This window comes from Rhinopithecus roxellana, chromosome 15 (genome assembly GCF_007565055.1).
Source record: "Rhinopithecus roxellana isolate Shanxi Qingling chromosome 15, ASM756505v1, whole genome shotgun sequence".
Classification (NCBI taxonomy): domain Eukaryota; kingdom Metazoa; phylum Chordata; class Mammalia; order Primates; family Cercopithecidae; genus Rhinopithecus; species Rhinopithecus roxellana.
Window position 1 is genome coordinate 68576012 of NC_044563.1, and position 19342 is coordinate 68595353.

General features: G+C 40.3%; 1 protein-coding gene and 1 long non-coding RNA gene across 5 annotated transcripts in view; both read left to right on the forward strand.

Annotated features, from left to right (window-relative positions):
• The first annotated feature begins 2009 nt into the window (after positions 1 to 2009).
• Positions 2010 to 5034, forward strand: LOC115893502. Its single transcript, XR_004053518.1, has 3 exons — positions 2010 to 2106; positions 4702 to 4817; positions 4959 to 5034. It is a non-coding gene; the product is annotated as an uncharacterized LOC115893502 (long non-coding RNA).
• A 3964-nt stretch (positions 5035 to 8998) lies between these two features.
• LOC115893605 (transforming protein p68/c-ets-1-like) overlaps positions 8999 to 19342 on the forward strand; it is a 57374-nt gene continuing 47030 nt past the window's right edge. The window contains exon 1 of one of the 4 annotated variants that reach the window (XM_030918419.1): positions 8999 to 9086. In XM_030918419.1, coding sequence (XP_030774279.1) covers positions 9077 to 9086 — 10 coding nt within the window. In that variant the 5' untranslated portion in view covers positions 8999 to 9076. Of the gene's footprint in view, positions 9087 to 14871; positions 14952 to 15552; positions 15789 to 19342 lie in introns of those variants that run through there. The other 3 variants (XM_030918421.1, XM_030918420.1, XM_030918418.1) reach the window with 3 other exon arrangements.

A 19342-nucleotide genomic window follows, 5' to 3' on the forward strand; every position in this document is an offset into this window, starting at 1 on the left:
CTCGGCTCACTGCAAGCTCTGCCTCCCCGGTTCACGTCATTATCCTGCCTCAGCCTCCTGAGTAGCTGGGACTACAGGTGCCTGCCACCACGCCGGGCTAAATTTTCTTTCTTTCTTTTTTTTTTTTTTTTGTAATTTTAGTAGGGACGAGGTTTCACCGTGTTAGCTAGGATGGTCTCGATCTCCTGACCTCGTGATCTGCCTGTCTCGGCCCCTCAAAGTGCTGGGATTACAGGCGTGAGCCACCGCGCCTGGCTCTTTCCACTTTTTTCCATACATCTCCACCTACTAATATCATCAACATTATATTTACATTTCATTTTGTAACCAAAGTTAAGCCATTCATACTTTGACTGTAGGTTGATTCCAAAAATTAAAATCTCATTTAAGGTAATTATGTATTCATATTAAGATTATTCACCACAGAACCAACTTGTATAACTAGGCTTTACAGAAAAAGGTATAAATATGTGTCACTAAACTTGTGTGCTGATAAGAACTACTCCAAGTTTTAAGGTCAAGTGGACTCTCTTGTACATTATGAATTGGTTAAAATCAGACCACATTCTAGTTTTCTTCGTATTACTTTCTTTCACAGTTTTTTGTTTTCCCTGGTGTTTCTAATAGCTTTTCTTTCTTCTTGTTAATTGAAGCAGTTTATGACCTCACCTGTCATCTAACTTTTTAATAAGTATTTGCTGTGGGACAATCTAGCTTCTTTTAAAGATAATAGACAATTTGCTTTTCTAATTTGGATGACTTTTTTTTTTTTTTTTGAGGCAGAGTCTCGCTCTGTCACCCAGGCTGGAGTGCAGTGGCCGGATCTCAGCTCACTGCAAGCTCCGCCTCCCGGGTTTACACCATTCTCCTGCCTCAGCCTCCTGAGTAGCTGGGACTACAGGCGCCCGCCACCTCGCCCGGCTAGTTTTTTTTTTGTATTTTTAGTAGAGACGGGGTTTCACCGTGTTAGCCAGGATGGTCTCGATCTCCTGACCTCGTGATCCGCCCGTCTCGGCCTCCCAAAGTGCTGGGATTACAGGCTTGAGTCACCGCGCCCGGCCGGATGACTTCTTTTAATACCTCTTGTATATCTGTCTCCGGGATATGGTTCACTGTTACTTGGATTTCATTTTCTTTTCTTTCTTTGTTTCTGTTTTTATTTTGTTAAACAACATCATCTTATTTCTTTAGAAAGACTTTATGGAAGGTAAACTTTCATATTCACTGTGGGTCTTAAAATGTTTGCATTTTATTCTACTAGATTGATGGTTTAAGTACAGAATTTTAGGTTCAAAATGATTTTTCTTCAAAAATTTAAAGCTATAACTGTCTTACCCCTTAGCGTCCAGTGCTGCTAATGTAAAGGCTGGTGCCAATCTAATTATTCTCATTCTTTTGTAGGTGACTTTCTAACTTTTCTCTAAAAGCCTTTTGTATTTTCTCTTATCCTTGGCTGAAACTTCAGTTTTAAGATTGGTGATTTTCTTCAGCTCTCACAGATTTTCTTCTAATATTTTTCCTTATTATTTTTTCTCTTTTTTGGAAACTTCATGAAGGGAATGTTGGCCATCCTGGATTAATCTTCTATGTCTCAGCTTATATTATTTCACATTTTGTATTGCAAACTTTTGTTCTTTGCTCCAAGAGACTTCTTTGACATACTTTTCAGTCATGTGACTGAATTTTTATTGGGCAACTCTGTGTTTTTTAGTTTCAACAATTCTCTTATTCACCACTCAATTGTTGAGTAAATGTTTGTTGAGCCCTTCCTTGCTCCTTACTACATGCCAGGCACTCTTCTAGACCTGAGGAAAAAGCAATGAGTGAACCCACAAAGTCTCTTTCTGCCCAATGAGAGGGAAGACACACAGTGAACAAATGAGCAAGTAGACACAAGGTATGTCAAATGGCGATAAGTGCTATGGAGAAAAATAAAGCAGAGTAAGGTGAGTAGGGAGTGCTGGGGATGGGGATGGAGATTTTATTTTATATAAGATAGTTAGGGAAGAACTCATTAACAAGTTAACATTTTCATATGACCTTCATGAAGTGAGGGAGAGAACCATGTGGAACTGCAGCCAGAAGAAGAAGTACAAAGACCTTGAGGTAAGAGTTTCCTTACTCTGTGCTCCTTTTCCATAGTATTCCAAAATGGCATCTTGGGAGATTCTTAATGATATCTACGATTTTAAAGATACTCATGTTTTGTTGCATTTGAGACTATCCTAGAATCCATTTGTAACTAACCTCAGCTCTAAAATAAAGCAAAACATATCCATATTTTCAACCAAATAAACATATACTGAGAAGTTCCTAAGAACTTAGGCACCAAACAAAATGCTAAGAATATGAGGATGAGTAAAACATGGTCATCACTCTGAGTGTACACAATTAAGTAATATGCACAGTAGCAATTGCTCATTGGATTTATCTATAGGGTCATCAAGAATGTCACTGTCTGATCCCACAGTGATGCTGCTGGTGGGTCTCAGAAGGGTGAAGTCAGGCAGAAAAAATTCTAAGTGCAGAAGAGACAGAGACTGAAAAAGATTTTGCTATAGGACCAAGATCAAGTTGGAGAGGGCATCCTAGATGGTAGTAGACATGTAAAACACCCACGACAAAGAAAAAATGTCTCATTAAGAGTTTTTATTCCATTCAGTCTAGTTTCTGGAGGCCTGAGATGAGCTCACGCATAATAACTCAGTTTTCCCCCTGAGAGAGTGTCTGAGAAAGGAAGCAGTTACAGGGGAGCAGGATCGGGACAAGGACTGTCAGCAAATGGTCGCTAATGTATGGCTTTCCTCTAATTTTTAAAAGACTATTTGCCAAGTGAGTGTGGCCTTAGATTGGAAGGGGTATGTGAGACATGGAACTCAGAACTGGATGAAGAATCTAGAGTTTGAGGTCTAACACTGGTGGATTAGCTTTGGTCAGATTATTCTCACATCTACCTGATTTTGAAAAAAATAATTATATGGCATTTCTAAATGCCATGAATATTGGGAATATTGTTTTCGCATTGTGCCAAAGTTCGTCTTCCTATACTTTCCATCAACTGGGCTTAGTTGGATGCTTTGAAAGAAAACACTTCCTCTTCTGCATTACAACCCTTTACCTATTTAAAAGCAGCAGTAAAAGTCATTGTGGTAGTGAATTCCCAGATCCTTACTGGGATAGAATGATCGATGTTGTCTGGTCCAGTGCAAGAAACTTTTCTACAGCATCCCTGCTAGCTGGTCCTATAGCTCTGTTTCAACTTATACTGTGCTTTTCAGGCACTCATTTCTTTTTTGAATGGCTCCAAATGCTCAAAAGCTCTCTAAATGTTGAAAAGCACTTCACCACTTTGATTTGAAATAGGCTTCCCTGTAGTGTTTATCTACTGATCCAAGTCCTATGACACTTGTCTATTATGAGGCAATTTCAGTTCCAACAATGAAATATTATAACAGGCTGCTGCAATGAGACAAGGCAGGATTCATCTGAGCTCTCATAAACAAAATTTCCAATCTCTTTCAAATGCAAAGTGTTCTTCTTTCAAAGCATTTTCTCTCTCTATTATCTCATTTTATTTTTCACCATCTCAATGAGAAGAGATCTTATGCTAAAAGCCCAGGCCAACAGTAGGGAGTGGTGCCTAGTTCAATGAGTACCACTGCTGTGTTTGGTAACAGTGACAAGGAGAGGAGAGAAGTAATAAAGAACAAAATGTCTCAGAAGATCCTCAGTGATCTGATGTCATCATTCTTTGGAATACTCCTTGCTGATATGTGGGAATATCAGCACCTACTGAGATAATTAAATAGCCAGGACTATTCCCTCTCCTCTCCTATTTTATACCAGAATCACAAGTTTCCAGGGTCAATGGAATTCGTGATAAAAGTAACACATCAAAAGCTTCTTGTATCTTCCCTGTGGATGTGCTTTAGAAGACTCTGGTGAGAGATGTCGAGTCTTTTTGAGATACCCAAATTGACAGACTCTGGAGATATGCAGAGATAAAATTCAAACCTGTGCTTAATCTCCTGGCATTTGTTAGTCTCAAGCCAGTTACGTTAGTAGCTTGGTTAGCCTGGGGGCAGGGAAGAATCCTTTCTTTCAAGCAACTGGCATGAAAATTTTCTCAAGAATCCAGTTGTTGCCAGGTGCGGTGGCTCACACCTGTAATCCCAGCACTTTGGGAGGCCGAGGCGGGTGGATCACCTGAGGTCGGGAGTTCAAGACCAGCCTAACCAACATGGAGAAACCCCGTCTCTACTAAAAATACAAAATTAGCCAGGCGTAGTGGCGCATGCCTGTAATCCTAGCTACTCGGAAGGCTGAGGCAGGAGAATCGCTTGAACCCAGGAGGCGGAGATTGTGGTGAGCTGAGATCGCGCCATTGCACTCTAGTGTGGGCAACAAGAGCAAAACTCCATCTCAAAAATAATAAAAATAAAAATAAAAAGAATCCAGTTATGCAGGACTGCATATGGAAGCTTTAGAAAACCCCATAAATGTTTCTATGAACTACTGTATCCGACCTGAGGAATTTCTTTATCTTCCAAATTGTGGGCAAATTGAGTCCTCTATCCATTTTTAGAGACTACAATGGAAAAACCTTGTCTCTTTGATGTAGAACACAAAATCCTACTGCTCTTTTTAAAACAGGAAAAATCAACATTTCTGTTTGAGTGTGCCTTTTACATTTCCTCCTAGTCTGTCTCTGGCTGGAGCCCTCAAGAAGGTAGAGACCTGCTTGAACCTCCAAGAGTCAATTTTCTACACCAGCAGCATAGCGGTCAGATGAGTCTGGTGCAGGAGCACTTGTAAAGGTACCTGCTTATCCCTGGGGCTCAAAACAGGCTCTCACTTTCAGTAGGAGACTGGTGCCAAGTTTGCAGAAGCAGTGGAAGAAGAAGCCAATCACCCATCTTCTAATGAAAGATAAAAGGCATCTCATTTCATTGTTTCAGGGACAGAAAGAGGAACCAATTAGAGAGAAAACAAATCAAAGGATGAAGGGGAAGCGGAAATGCCTCTCATATGGAGCAGACATGGAGGTAAAGTTGAGCAGGTAGGCAACTGTGCATTATGTGATTTATGTGTCAGATACTCCTCCTGGACATTCAAGAAATCAACTATGCAATCCTTTACTTCTCAGATGGGAAACCTTGCCCCCAAACACACAACTAGTTAGTAAAACTAGAAATTAAATCTGGGGCTGATGATTCTTCTCATTACTAGAAAAGTTAATACGAAATGAAGCCTCTGTCCTGTGCTAAATTTCTGAATTACAGGAATACATGTGAGAATACCAGGCAGCTATATAAAAATACACTGCAGAAGGCCCATTAATGACATTATAAGAAAAAAATAGGTTAAAAAACCATGTATGATATAACCTATTTTATTTTGTATAATGTAAAAAATACCTATCTGCACAGAAAAGACAGCAAAGAAACTATCCATCAAAATGTTATCATTGGCTACCTCTGGATGGGGAATTATGGGTGAATTTAATCCTCTTCTTTTGACTTTTTCGTATTTCCAAATCTGAAACAATTGACATGTATTAGTTTTAGGTTAAAGAAGAATGACTATTTGGAAAAAGAGATAGAAGGCAGAGTTGCTTTTGGATTAAAGATGGAAGTCCCTACATTTCAGTCTTGGGAAGTGATTTTAAAGGAAGTGTGTAATTTCAATATAAGTTATTCACCCTAAGCTTCTTTGAATTTTGATCACCTTTAGGGCTGACTTTCTCCACAATCTAGACAAATATCAGTCCTTCTGAACCTCTCACACATCAGAAGATTTAGCTCTACTCTAAGCAAGGGGCAGCAATACCTTTTCCACTGTTATTCTGTTTCTGTTCCTTTGGCTCTCTTTCTCTCTCTCTCTCTTTTTCTCTTTCTCTCTCTCTCTCTGTTTTTTTTTTTTTTTTTTTTTTTTTTGTAGACAAAGTCTCACTCTATTGCCCTGGTGCCATCACAGCTCACTGCAGCCTCAACCTCCTGGGCTTAAGGGATCCTCCCACCTCAACCTCCCAAGTAGCTGGAACTACAGTTGACAGCCACCATGCCTGGGTAATTTTTGCATTTTTTGTAGACAGGGTCTCACTGTGTTGCCCAGGCTGGTCTCAAATTCCTGGGCTCAAGCAATCCTCCTGCCTCAGCCTCCCAAAATGCTGGGATTACAGGCGTGAACCATAGCCCCTAGTGGCCCTCTTTAAAAGTATCTATTATCCAAACACCCAGAATTTCTAAAAACTATTTTTTGAAATGTCACCAAATATGATTAAAAGTGCTGGACTGTATCACGTTGTGCCTTGGCCAGGGATGAGCTGTGATGCAAGTTGCAAAAAACAGCCTTAATTGGGAGTTTAATTTCGTTAGATAATGAGCCAAATTCTCTCCAGGCACAAACTGCTCCTTGGGAACAAGGTCAGCATCCCTGGCTATTCCGGATGCTTTCTGGTTGGTGCAAAGGTTGAGTTCAAGTTTATGTGATTTTCTCAGCTGGTTAAAAGAAAATGTGCACTTTCTTTTTTTTTTAACATTTCCAGTTAAAAATACTGGAAACCAAAGTGTTTCTTGCCATACTCTATGCTTGTTCCAAATCAGGACTGGGATCCCATCTCTACATACGTGTACAATGTGAAACGTTTCTCGTAACTGACAGCCACTGATAAGAATGAGTAACATATTTCAGGTGTTTTTCAGTCTTGAAACTCGGAAAATAAACTAGGTGGGCAATAAAACCCTGAAGTCTAGGTTCAGTCCAGAAATCACAAGTCAATTTTTTTCTGTTTTATTCCTCCTCAAGGAAAAATAAAATGAGGGATGTATTGAGACAACTACTCAAATAGAGAAGGAAAAAGACACCAGATGTAGACTGAATTACCCAGATAACAGACAAAAAGAAATCTGGTGTGAAGTAGTGACTCATTCTGTCTGTTTATGCAGCCTAAATTTTCTGGTTAATTATCAGCTCTTCACTTCACTTTGTGCTACGTAAAAGATAAATTATTCTCCTGACAGATTTATTTCTGTATTGACCAGAAAAAAGTTCATGCTAAAATAGTTGTGTGATGTGTACTAAAGAGACGGTTAGGTGACAGCATTTGGTGTTACGTTGTGGAACACCAGCAGGAACAATGGGAAAAGGATGAATGCTCAAAGAACCAAAAGTTAAGAAATTGTTAGATTAATTAGATCACATATATCCAACATTCAAATATCTATTTTCCATGTCTCCATCCATGCATCCATCCATCCATGCATCCATGCATCCATCCATGCATCCATCCATCCATCCATCCATCCATCCATCCATCCATCCATCCATCTCTTCTTCCATCCATTTTTACCCATTCACTCATCATTCCATCTGTTTATCCATTCATCTATTCATCCACTCATCCATCCATCCATCCATCCATCCATCATTCTAGTCATGTATCTATCCATCAAATATTTATTTAGCCTTTATGTTTCATGCACAGTGGTAAGTGTTGCAGGAACAATGGCAAACAAAGCTGATCCATTCCTTATCCCCATGGTTTTACAATAAACAAAGAAAAAGGACAATGCACAAATACTTACAGTGTAATTCTTGCTACAAAAGGGAAAGTATTACACTACTGAAACATGTGGTAGAAAGACAGAATCTAGTGTAGTGAGAAGAGGGAGATAGGGGTAGTCAGTGAAAACCTCCTTGTAGAGGTAGAATACAGGTCAAAACCAGATGTATGATTGTCTGATACATCTGGATCTTCTTAGTTTGTCTCCCTGAGCCTCTGAGTACACAGATAGTCTTGGCTATGTTGAGGAAGTAAGGGAAGTATCCAGGATAAAGATGTCAGCAGCAAACCTGGCATTTGGTTGAAGTGGTGTCCTAAAAAGGCTCAAAAATACACCATTCTATATCCAATCATTCATCAGCATCAGGTCAATATAATGAGTATATTAACAACTGATGAATGTGGCTTTCTATAAATCTCTCACCACATTCATGGATGCAGCTGACTGTAGTTACTGGACTTCTGGCCCTAGGCATGTTTCGAAACAGCAAAATCCATGGTGATTTTTTGTGGTACATTGAATTGCTCTTTCGTCTTCCTGGTCTACTGTGGACTGAGCTATCCACTGATGCCCAGAAATTTAGTGTGAAAATGGGAGAATTATTCCTTTGACAGGTCAATTAATCTGAATGTTGCTTCTTTACTATGGTTACCCTAGTCCCAAACATAGACCAATAGACTCACGGAAGGTGCTCAATATGCAGCCCCACCAACAGGCTAACTACTTAGTGTTGATGACATTTGGCAAGTTGATTTATCCACTTCCCCTCAAGGGAAAAGAGATCAATCTCTCTGATTCTGTTTACTTTTCTGAAGGGTGATGAGGTTGCAGAATCCGTAACGATTATTCCCAGCTCACAGACTATGGCTTCTAGAATTCTTGGTCATGACGTTCTCCCCTGGAAAATGTATCTTATCTGAGCAGAAGCTACTGAGTTAGCTAGTCCAGGTGCAGGGCAAGCATGGAAAAGTCCAAGGCACAGATACTGTGAAACTGGAACTGGGGCGGTGGCTTCCTGCGCACCTTGGAGAAAGTGGAGCCCAGACACCTCCCAGCAGCCCTTCTGGCCTCCCATGCATGTAGGAGGGGAAGTTTAGGACCAGTTCATCTAGTACAGGTCCGGAAATATATTAATGGTTTTCATGTCCCTCCAGTGAAAGTGGGCTGCCTTCTAAAATTGGGACTAGAAAACATGCTTGGGGAAACTCAAAAGGTTGGCTCTATTTCAGTTGCGTTGAGGAGGAGGGCTTGACTCCAAGTCTGGGTTCCACCTGTAATCAGTGGACTGCTGCATAAGGAAAAATTAATGCAGTTGGCATGACTTGGTGTGAGCCACTGAGACATAGCTGCAGCTGTCTTTCCTTCCACAGACTCAGCAGGACACCCTTCTCCAGAAAGTGTGTCTTAATTATGTTACTGGGGACTGCAGCCGTCTTTTCTCTCTGGATTAGCAACCAGCATTCCAAGCAGCAGGGACCGTCAGCCCCTGGGATTTTCTCCTGTGAAGATTCATGGATTATGGTGAGAATGACTCTGAATTGGGAAATGGGAGCCTTGGGTCCCTCCCTGGCCATGCCATTGATAGTAACAGTCAATAGTCATTGAGTATCAAGTCTGTTCTAAGCACCGAATTAGCAACTCAGGTCTCACTACCTCTTTAATCCTCACAATCATCTCAGAGGTGTACAGTGCCGTTATCTTCATTTTATATACAAGAAAACCCAAAATCAAAAATCTTAACATGTCCATGGTGACCGAGAAAGGGCAAAGGCTGGGATTTAAATTGGGAAGTTTGATCTCAGAGCCTGTGCTATTGCTCTATGATAACCTGTTGTCTTCTTTGGACCAATAAGGTCATGTGCTTAACCGTAAAATTTAGTTTTTTATTCTTGTTACTGGTGCAATACAACATTGTACAAAAATCAGAAAACACAAACGTAACAAGAATAAAGCAAAAAATCTTCCATACCACCAGAAATAACCTCTCAATATTTAGTTGATTTACGCTTTTAGATTGTAAAAATGGCCTTATGCTGTCAAGCCCTACCTTTTTATATTTATCCAGTCTTTTGTATTTATCCATAGTATGTTGAAGGGAGTGTGCTGGGGAGGCAGTTTATGTGACTACTGGTAATAAGGAAATGTCAAGGGGCACAGACCCTGCACCCCCAGAATCACATTCTAGTGGGGGAGATAAGGCAGGAAAGACGTGGACAGGAGATACAAGAACTTAAATAGCTCATTGTGACGACACAGGAGCGAGACAATGGCTGCGTGGAAAAGCGCAGGGAGAGAAAGAAAGAACTGGAGCTGGAGCTTAAGGGATGTCACAGGGGATTACGGGGGCTGGCTGAGATGACTGAGGCAGCTCTGAAAGGGCCAATCTGGAAAGACGTAGCTGCTGAACGTACTGCCGGATGCATGGTAGCAAGTCCCAGAACAATACATCGAACACAATCCCATGAAAAAGGCCTAGTGTGGGTACAAGAATAGAGGAAAGACTGGAGACTGCTTATCAAACCCTAAATAGTAGTTAGCTTTTTGGTGTGAGATTGGGTGGGAGAGGACTTGGGGTGGTGATTCTCAGTTTTGAATTTGTACCCTTCTGTATGGTTTGAATATGCTACAACCACATATTCATCCTGTAATTAAACTGAGATTGAAAAATAACTTTGGAGGAGTTAGATTGACAGAGAGAAAAAGTGAGAGGTATTTTGAGGGAGAAGGGACCAGGGAGACAGAGTGACAAAAAGTACATAGAAAGGAATGGGGATGGGAGGAGGGGGTGGTAAGAGAGGGGGTTTGCGGTGGGCTATCACGCATCCCACAGGGTCCGTTCTGCTGAAACTCTCTGAGTTTGCGGAGTCCAGAGGATGTTTAATAGGCCCAGTGGAACCAGGATGGAGAAGAATTTTTGACCGACATTAGCTAAGCTACTTTGCAGGGAGTCTAGCTGGGGCCCTGTGCCCAGCTCATTCTACTTTCTAGAGAGGAAGAAAAAACCAGAAAGTTGGTGCAAGGACTAATTGAGCAGCACATCAGGGGTCGTGGGAAGACTACGCCAAGAAATCTGGGTCTCCATAGGCACTCTGGCACACACAGAGGGATGAGCACCTGTGTGCCAGATGTGTGCACACGTATGTGTGCCATTGCAGTCTCATCTGTGGCTCAAGACAAAGGCTTTGCTTTTGATCATGGAAAGGAGAGAGTCATTACAAAATACAGGCTAAGAAGTTCCAGAGCTGGAGTGGGAATACACAATGGTTCTCTGCTCTTTGCTTTATTTTCAGTGTATTTTCTTGTTCTCTTCAATATTTAGTGACAACCACACTTATAATGGTATCTGGGTTTCACTCCACTTGGTCTTGGTAGTTTCTTTCGATACTGCTTCTCTGCACATGTGAAGTCTTCTGAATTATCATGAGGCTTTTTTTCTGAGATGGAAGGAAAGTTAATATGTAAAATGCAATACATGCGTAATGTTTTGCTTTGCTTTTCCTTAAATTTAATGCCATTTTTTATTGCAAACTTCACACTTTTCATGCAGTGGGTGGTTTTAAAGAATCATTCTAAGTCGCTTTGAAGGGGACTTGTGCACTTTAGGGAGTTGGGGTGGCAGTGAGGGAAGGTTGCTGGTGGGAGCGTTGAAGACCCTTGCAGAGCTAAGATTCTCGGAACTTACTTCCATTTTTCCTCTTAGGACATACGAACTTACAATGTAACTTGTTATGCTGAGAAAAGGAAAAAGGTTTCCTTATAGTAAGAAAAGCTATTCTAGAAATTCCTTCATGCCCTGTCTCAATTGTATCCAAACTATATTGAAACTACGATTGTTTAGGTGAGGCTACAGAGATACGCCTTCAAAGAAGCAAACAACTCATTTTGCATACCCCTTTTACGTGGGGTCAACAGGTACCTATGTCCCTGGATTGCTGAGTTTTAATTTTTTTCCTTGAGAATCATAATGGTCATATTGCCCTATCAACTGAGGTCTTTCCTCATAGAGTTATCTGTGGACATGGAAAAGAAAAGCATTGCTTCTACTGTTTACACAGTCATCTAATCACATGGTGATTTCAGCACCCCTGTGAAGTTGGGCTGGTATTACTGCACCTTCTGGGGACCACCACTGTGCAGTGGAGGGATCCTCCAGGGACTTCATATCTTCTTCTTTTAGAGGATCATTTTCTTTTGTCCTATATCATCCATGTGGATCAGAAAGCATTCTTCTGCAGAAGCCTACTTACTCCTAATGCTATATATGTATTTTTTTTTACCCTTGGGACAACATTCTTTTATTGTGGTAGAATACATGTAATGTAAAATTTGCCATCTGAACCATTTTTAAGTGTACAAATCAGGGGCATTAAGTACATTCACATGTTGTGCAACTATCACCCACATCCATCTTCATTCCTTTTTTATCACCCCCAACCGAAACTCTGTCCCCATTAAACACTAACTACCCATTCTCCTTTCCTCAGCCCCTGTTAACTTCTATCCCTTTTTCTGTCTCTATGAATTTTACTATTCTAGGTACTTCATACAGGTAGAATTACATAATATTTGTCTCTTCTCTATTTGTTTTATTTCATTTAGCATAATATCCTCAAGGTTCATCATATTGTAGCATTATTGGAATTTCATTCTTTTTCAGGGCTGCATAATACTCCATTTTATCTACATACCACGTTTTGCTTATCTATTCATCTGTGGATAAATAGTTGGGTTGTTTCTACCTTTTGGCTATTGTGAATAAAGCTGTTAAGAACAATGGTGTGCAGACATCTTTTTGAGTTCTTTCCATTCTTGTGGCTATAGATGTACAGGTTGAATTGCTAGATCAAATGGTAATTTTATATTTAATTGTTTGGAGGAACCACCACACTGTTCTCTACAGTGACTGCACCATTTTACATTCTCAGCAGCAATGCACCCTTGTTCCTGTTTCTCCTTATTCTTGCTATTATTTTCTGTTTCTTTGATAATAGTAATCCCAATAGATGTGAAGAGGTATCTCAGTGTGGTTTGAATGTGCATTTCTCTGATGATTAATGATGTTGACCATCTTTTCATGTCTTTATCAGCCATTTCTGTATCTTTGGAGAAATGCCTACTCACGTCTTTTGTCCACTTTTAAATCAGGTTATTTGTCATTGTTGCTGTTGAGTTGTAGGAGTTCTTTATACATTTGGGGTATTAAGTCCTTGTTAGATATGTGATTTGCAATTTTTTTTCTCATTCTGTGGACTTCCTTTTCACTTTCTTAATATTGCCCCTTGACGTACAACATTTTAAAACTTTGATGAAGTCCAACTTACCTATTTTTCTTTTGTTGCCCAAGACTTTTTTTTCCTGGGATAAGCTGTCATATCCCAGGAAATCATTGCTAAATCCAATGTCATAAAGTTTTCCTCTTTGTTTTTATCTAAGAATTTTATAGTTTTAGTTCTAATATTCAGATTTGCATCTATTTTTGTTAATTTTTAAGTATGGTGTAAGGTAGAAGTCCGATGTCATGCTCTTGCATGTGGATACCCATATAATGTTATATTTTTGACAATACTGTTTAAAACCAAACTTACTGTTTTCCTGGGCATTCTCTAGGCAATTTATGACAGTGGTGGCTTACTTTGCACCATTAAGATTTCTTATGTTCTTCCACACCATAAAAGGCAGTGGCAGAGGAGGGAGCTAAGGTCCTGAAGAGTTGCTGTCTATATAAACTCAGCATAGACAAATCCAGACTTCAGAAGCCCTTGACAGCCACACTGTATACCCTTATAGAGCAAGAATCTAAGTCTTCTCAACTTTGTTGTTTTCAATTCTCCTGCAAACACAGTGAATACAATTGTAATTAGTTATGATTGGTATAATTGACCAGGGGCTCTTTAAATGGGGCAATGTGCTGAAATGGACTGGGCTACAGGGGCTGGCTGAAGCTCCCCTAGCTCTCTTCGTAGACTTCTTTTGTAGCTTGTATTACATTTTTGGGGGGAGATGGTTGATTTATGTGTCCGTCTTCTCACTGCAATGCAAACTTGCTATCTTTCTAGTGCCTAGAAAGATGCCTGGCACAGAAAATTTATTAAACTAAACTGAACCAATAGCACTACCCTCTTTCTTTCTTCCAAGTTAATGTGCAAAGGCGGAAGATGAGCAGTAAAATCTTCCTTTACTTACAATGTCATCTTAACTGCATTGCCAGCTTTACACAATGAAGGCTGATGATGATGTTGCTCCAAATGACAGTTATTAGATTTTCATGGATTTTCAAAGTTTGTATCTTCATTAAAAAGAGAAAGAAGCCAACTATGACAAATCTTAACTCCCGCCTCCTACTCAAAGAAGATGGAAGCTTTTAGGATAAAAGTCTTAGATTAAGCAGCCAAATACTGACTTTTCAAAAAAAAATTGCAATAACTCCATTCATAGAAATGAGATTATGCTGTAACATTCTTACCATAGTCCTGAATATGTGAATAAAAGATGCTATGTATTTTCACTTAGGACAGATGTCAGATTTTCATATTGTTTATATTTTCCCTAAATGAGAAATGTATGAACACTTCTGCCCTTTCATTCCTACACCACGGACCATGAGTCAGGGCTTCTAAAGGTAGCCTTATTTTAGAGATTGCCTAAAACCAGACTTATATGAAAAAGAGATTTTAGTTTTACTTTTCAGAAATCACAAGTCCCCATCCAGTCAGCTCTCTTCTACAAAATTACTTTATTTTCTTTAGAAAATATCACATTTCACATCAAGTTATTAGAGAGAAATGGGAAGCCTGAGCAGGTGACTGGGTGGTGGACGTCCTGTTTGCTGACAGTCTCCAGATCTGTTTCTAAAGCAATCCGTTTCCCTCACCTGAGCCCTTGCCTAGGTTAATGGGGGCTCCATTGAGAAAGTCAAGGAACACGAAGCATGAATATTTACATATTCAGTAGAGACTAAATGCATCAGCAAATGATGAGGGGAGATACAGTGTTATTCCACTGAGCTAGTTACCTTTTGCTCATCTCCCTCCCTGTTACTCTCCAAGGCTGAGTTATATTCAGTTGAAGTATAATTTGAAGAATAGAAAATAAGGTGTGATTTGGTGCCGTCACCATCAATAAACACTGCTTTCCACCTAGACTGCTGCGCCTGTCCCAGTGGCTGCTGTCCTGATGCCAGGCGCAAGAGGAAGACTGCCTTTTTTCCAGCTTTCCCTGGCTTGACCACACCTCCCCAATTTAAGGAGGCAGCACTATTAGAAACATTATGGTCTTTGCATCCTCTTAAGCTACGGAGCAGAGGATTCCCGCAGGTAGTTGGAAAGAGACCACAGACTTTGAGGGAAGCTCACTCAGGATCTGCTCTCCGGCAAAGTAGTAAGTGAGGTGTGTGTCAGTTTCTGCCTAAAACTTTTTAGTCCATTTTCCTTTTCCTGCTTTAAAAAAAATTTCTGTGGAATTAAAAAGTCGATAGAGACATTCAGGATACAAGTGAGTTTTCTCTTTCTCTTTTCACATCTTTCTGTATTCCCATTTAATTGCTTAACAACAATTTTCAAAAATACTTCCTAACCTTGTCAGAATAGTCTGAACGCAAGACTATGTTTTTAAAAATGTTCCCTGCTTCATAGAAGCAAAACCATGCATGTTTTAGATACCCGTAGATTACTTGTCAGAAACCCCTAATTTTTTTTTTTTTTTCCCAAATTGGAGCACTTCCAAAGAAATAAAGCTGTAGTTAAACACAGAAATTTCTTTTTTTTCTCTTTAACTCCTAGTAAACCTATTGTTTTACTCTTTTCCCCCCAGTAGCTTAATGAATTGCTTTTAATAGAGAGGAAATTACTACAGGTTTGAATCTTGCAAGCCAAATTAGCCTGTTTGGTGTTTTTCTCTGTCTTGGAACTGACTTGCAAGGATCTACAAGTTCTTAAGTCTGTTGTTGAGACGTGGTGTGGGTGTGGGCTGGGGTTGTCTCAGAGTTACGGAAGTATTTCTTCTCCCCACGGTAGAGCTGGACTCAGTGGCAGGAGATGTCGACGGCGATTCCTCTCCATCCAGTGATTTTATCTGGCCGTGACACTTTGTATGTTACTTCTCATCCACTGTTAAAGGTCTCTGTTACCAACTTTTAAAGTAGTGTTTGCTTTGGGCAAACTTGAAAAGGTGCTGGGTCAATGAAATCAATGCATTCTATTGCAGGATTTCCTTATTACCTTTTGGGTAAGTTTTTGTTTTTAATCTCAAGGCCATTTTCCTTCTTACTTTAGACCACTGCTATGCAACTGAGAAAAGAGATATTTGTTAAACAGCAGGAAATAACGATTCTAAAATGGTAACTCGCGGCAGCTCCATTTGATTTGTAAAATTACTGATACTATAACTCTTTCATCAGTTGTGGTTTTGGACTGCGGGGCCTCTTTTTTATCCGAAGAGAAAAGCCTTTTTCTTCAGGGGCTGTGGGCTGTGCACGAGGGCGGCAGAGTGGCCACTGGTGCTGTTGAGAGTCTTGCTCACCTGTTGTTCCTGAATGGAGGGAAGGGAGAGCTAATGAGTTAATGTCTGCAAAGTGCTTTGAAGATGAAAAGGTCTTTTCATGTGTTCAGTAGTGCAGTTATTAATATTAATATTTGAAGAAGCGTGCTGCTTCTAATTGTAAATCAACTACTTCCATCCTTGCCAACTCAGTAGTGAAATAACAAACAGTTCAGGCAGTTCATGCAGCCTCTTCCGTCCTGGTTCCGCTGCTGAGGGTGTGGGAAGCCAAGCCGAGAGCCTGATTATGAAGGAGGCATCTTTGCCTGGCAGGCTGCTTACACGGAGGTGCTAGTTACTGGCTGTGAAAGGATGTCCTGAGGCAGAGCCCGGGGGAAGCTGGTAGAGGGGTGGGATCCTTTGGCATCTGGCAGTCTGGGGCCATGGAGAACAAGGCAGAGCATGGACTTGGGCCAGTGGCTGGTCCCAGATGATAATGGAGTTCAAAGGCAAGTAGGGTCAGAACTTGAACCAGCACCGGGTCAGAGTAGGGAAAGTGGCTGTGCACTTGGATTTTGTCAGTGATTAGCTTTGTAGCAGAGAACAGGGATTGAACGTGACTGTGCCTCTTTCCCTTCATCTCTAAAAGGTGAACAGTCATTTGCGCCCTGCCTGGTTTACAAAGATGAGAGAATAGAAGTAAACAGCATAGGGCTATGAAAAATCATAGTGCCATGAGGTCAAGGAATGTCTGAATAAATACTGCAACAAACTGGGTGTGTGAGTGCAGGTCCTCTCACCTAGGGGAGGGTGAGGCAGCAGGCAAAACACTGCAAACAAATAATCAACACATTTCTCTCTTTGATTGCACTGGTGAATTTCTTACTGATAACTGAGGTTCTGACATACTTTGTGATTTTATTTATTGGTGAATGGATCTGTTTTCGAATTACCAGTTCAAAATTCCCAACTGTTCACATCAAACAGCAGAAGGGAATGATTACATCCCACAAGCTGAGACCGACCTTCCTTGCTTGCTTCCTTCCTTCCTTCCTTCCTTCCTTCCTTCCTTCCTTCCTTCCTTCCTTCCTTCCTTCTTTCCCTCCTCCCCTCCTTCCTCCCCTCTCTCCTTCTTTCCTTCCTTCCTTTCTTCCTTCCTTCTTCCCTCCCTTTCTTTCTTTTCTTTTCCTTCTTTCTTTCTTCTCTCCTTCCTTTCTCTCTCTCTCTTTCTTTCTTCCTTTTTCGTTCTTTCTTTCCTTTTCTTTCTTTCTTTCTTTCTTTCTTTCTTTCTTTCTTTCTTTCTTTCTTTCTTTCTTTCTTCTTTCTTTCTTTCTTTCTTTTTCTTTCTTTCTTTCTCTTTCTTTTTCCTTCCTTCCTTCCTTCCTTCTTTCTTTTCCTTCTCTTCTCTTCTTTCTTTTCTCTCCCCTCCTTTCTTCTTCTTCTCTCTCTCTCTTCCCTCCTCCTTCCCTTTCCTCCCTTTCTTTCTTCATTATGGACATTATAAAGTATTTAGCATTTGAGCAAAATTAATGTGGTATGCAGCAATTTAGTGGCATTTCAGGCAAATCTTATACGTTTCTTCAATCCTGGGGAATATTAGATGTGAAGACATAACTTACTTTTTCTTTCCTTATCTCCTTTATCCCTGCTGTATTGAAAGTATAGCTTATCGGACTCCACCTTTTAATTTAGATGATTCTCTGGTTATCATACCCATTTTTCTTCATTTCACCTAAGGAAAGATACTCAGCCCTGATGTTTACTGAGCACTTAGTATATGTTCCAATATCCTTGCTAGGTGCTTCGCGGACACTGCTTCATTTCATCTGCAATGGAGTTTTGAGGTGGGCACTCCACTCTTGCCATCCCCGTTTACCAGGTGGAGACTCTGAGGCACAGTCATATGACCACCTTAACTCATGGGGGTCCCTGATCAGAGCCAGTGGAATGTGAACCCAGAGCTTGTGATTGGAACTGCATGTCATAGGAATCTAAGTAACTCTCAGACACACACATTTAGGATAGATGTTTCTGCTTAGACTGATTTGCTTATCTCGGAGAACACTGGATTAAGCCTGTTCTCTGAAGTGGTATCTGTGGATTACTGATTCATTGTTATGAAGATACTGACTTTGAAGAAAGGCTACCCAGGCCTAGTTTCCTGGGTATGTAAGTCAATCACTTCCGTGACAAATAATCAGTTTTATTTCTACTCCATGCCCAGCCTTGTGCTGGAGACCATGCCAGATACAGAATAAGCAATATGTAAGCTCCATTTTAAAAATTAACACAATTATCTTTACTAGAAAAGAGGATAAACATGAAAGACAATATAATTATTAAGTGGTGTAGTATAATCTATACATGCTTTGGGAGTTCAGGTAGGAAAAAAATGGTATCTAGAGCAGTGAAGGAAGGATGTTTCTCATCTGTCTTTTTCTCAAAAGAGGATAGATTTCATATTCCAGTGATCAAGTGTTGGTGCTGCCTTCAGAACTTAAAGGGAACAGACTGGGTAGTACTTACTAGCATGAGAGTAGGCAACAAACATTTAGTGCAAATGTCAGGAAAATATTTTCAATGGGGAGGAAAAAAATATATACATTTTCAAGAGATGTGGAAAGGTAGAAAACTCCAGAGTTTTAGTCTTTCTAGAGATTTAAAAGAGATTTTTTCTTTTTAGAGATTTAAAAAATAACTTTTCACTTTGAAATAATTCCATATGCATAAAAGTTTGCAAAACAATGTACAAAAAGTTTCCAAAACATTTGAGTCTTTTACAATTGTAAAAAAAACATAAAATGCAAATAACTCTTTGAAATTATCTCTTGGTACCTCTGGTAATCCTTAATCCAAATGACTCCTGTTGATGGAAGAGAGCACCATTGCCAGTTTCTTGATCAAAGGGACCAAATAACTGGAGCCATATCTTCTTAGGAAAAGCAAGAAGCCTTGGCAGATGTGCATCTGGCATACGGTTCCTGAGACACCGAAAGGTCCTGAGTTACTCAATTCTCCCCAGCCGGGTTTGTATTGCACCTGAGGTTATCAGCATCTGCTCAGCCTTAGCACAGAAATCTTGCCTGTTCCTCCTTGGGCTTTGCCTCCTAAACACCTACCTTGTTATAATCACTCATGAGTTTAATCAAGTTAGTCCAGTGCTGCCTTGCTACTCGCAGTGAAGTCCTTTGACCTGCAGCATCAGCACCACGTGGGAGCTTGTTAGATGTGGAATGTCTGGCCAGACCTCAGACCTACTGCAGCAGACTGCATTGTAACAGGATCCCTGGGTGATTCACATG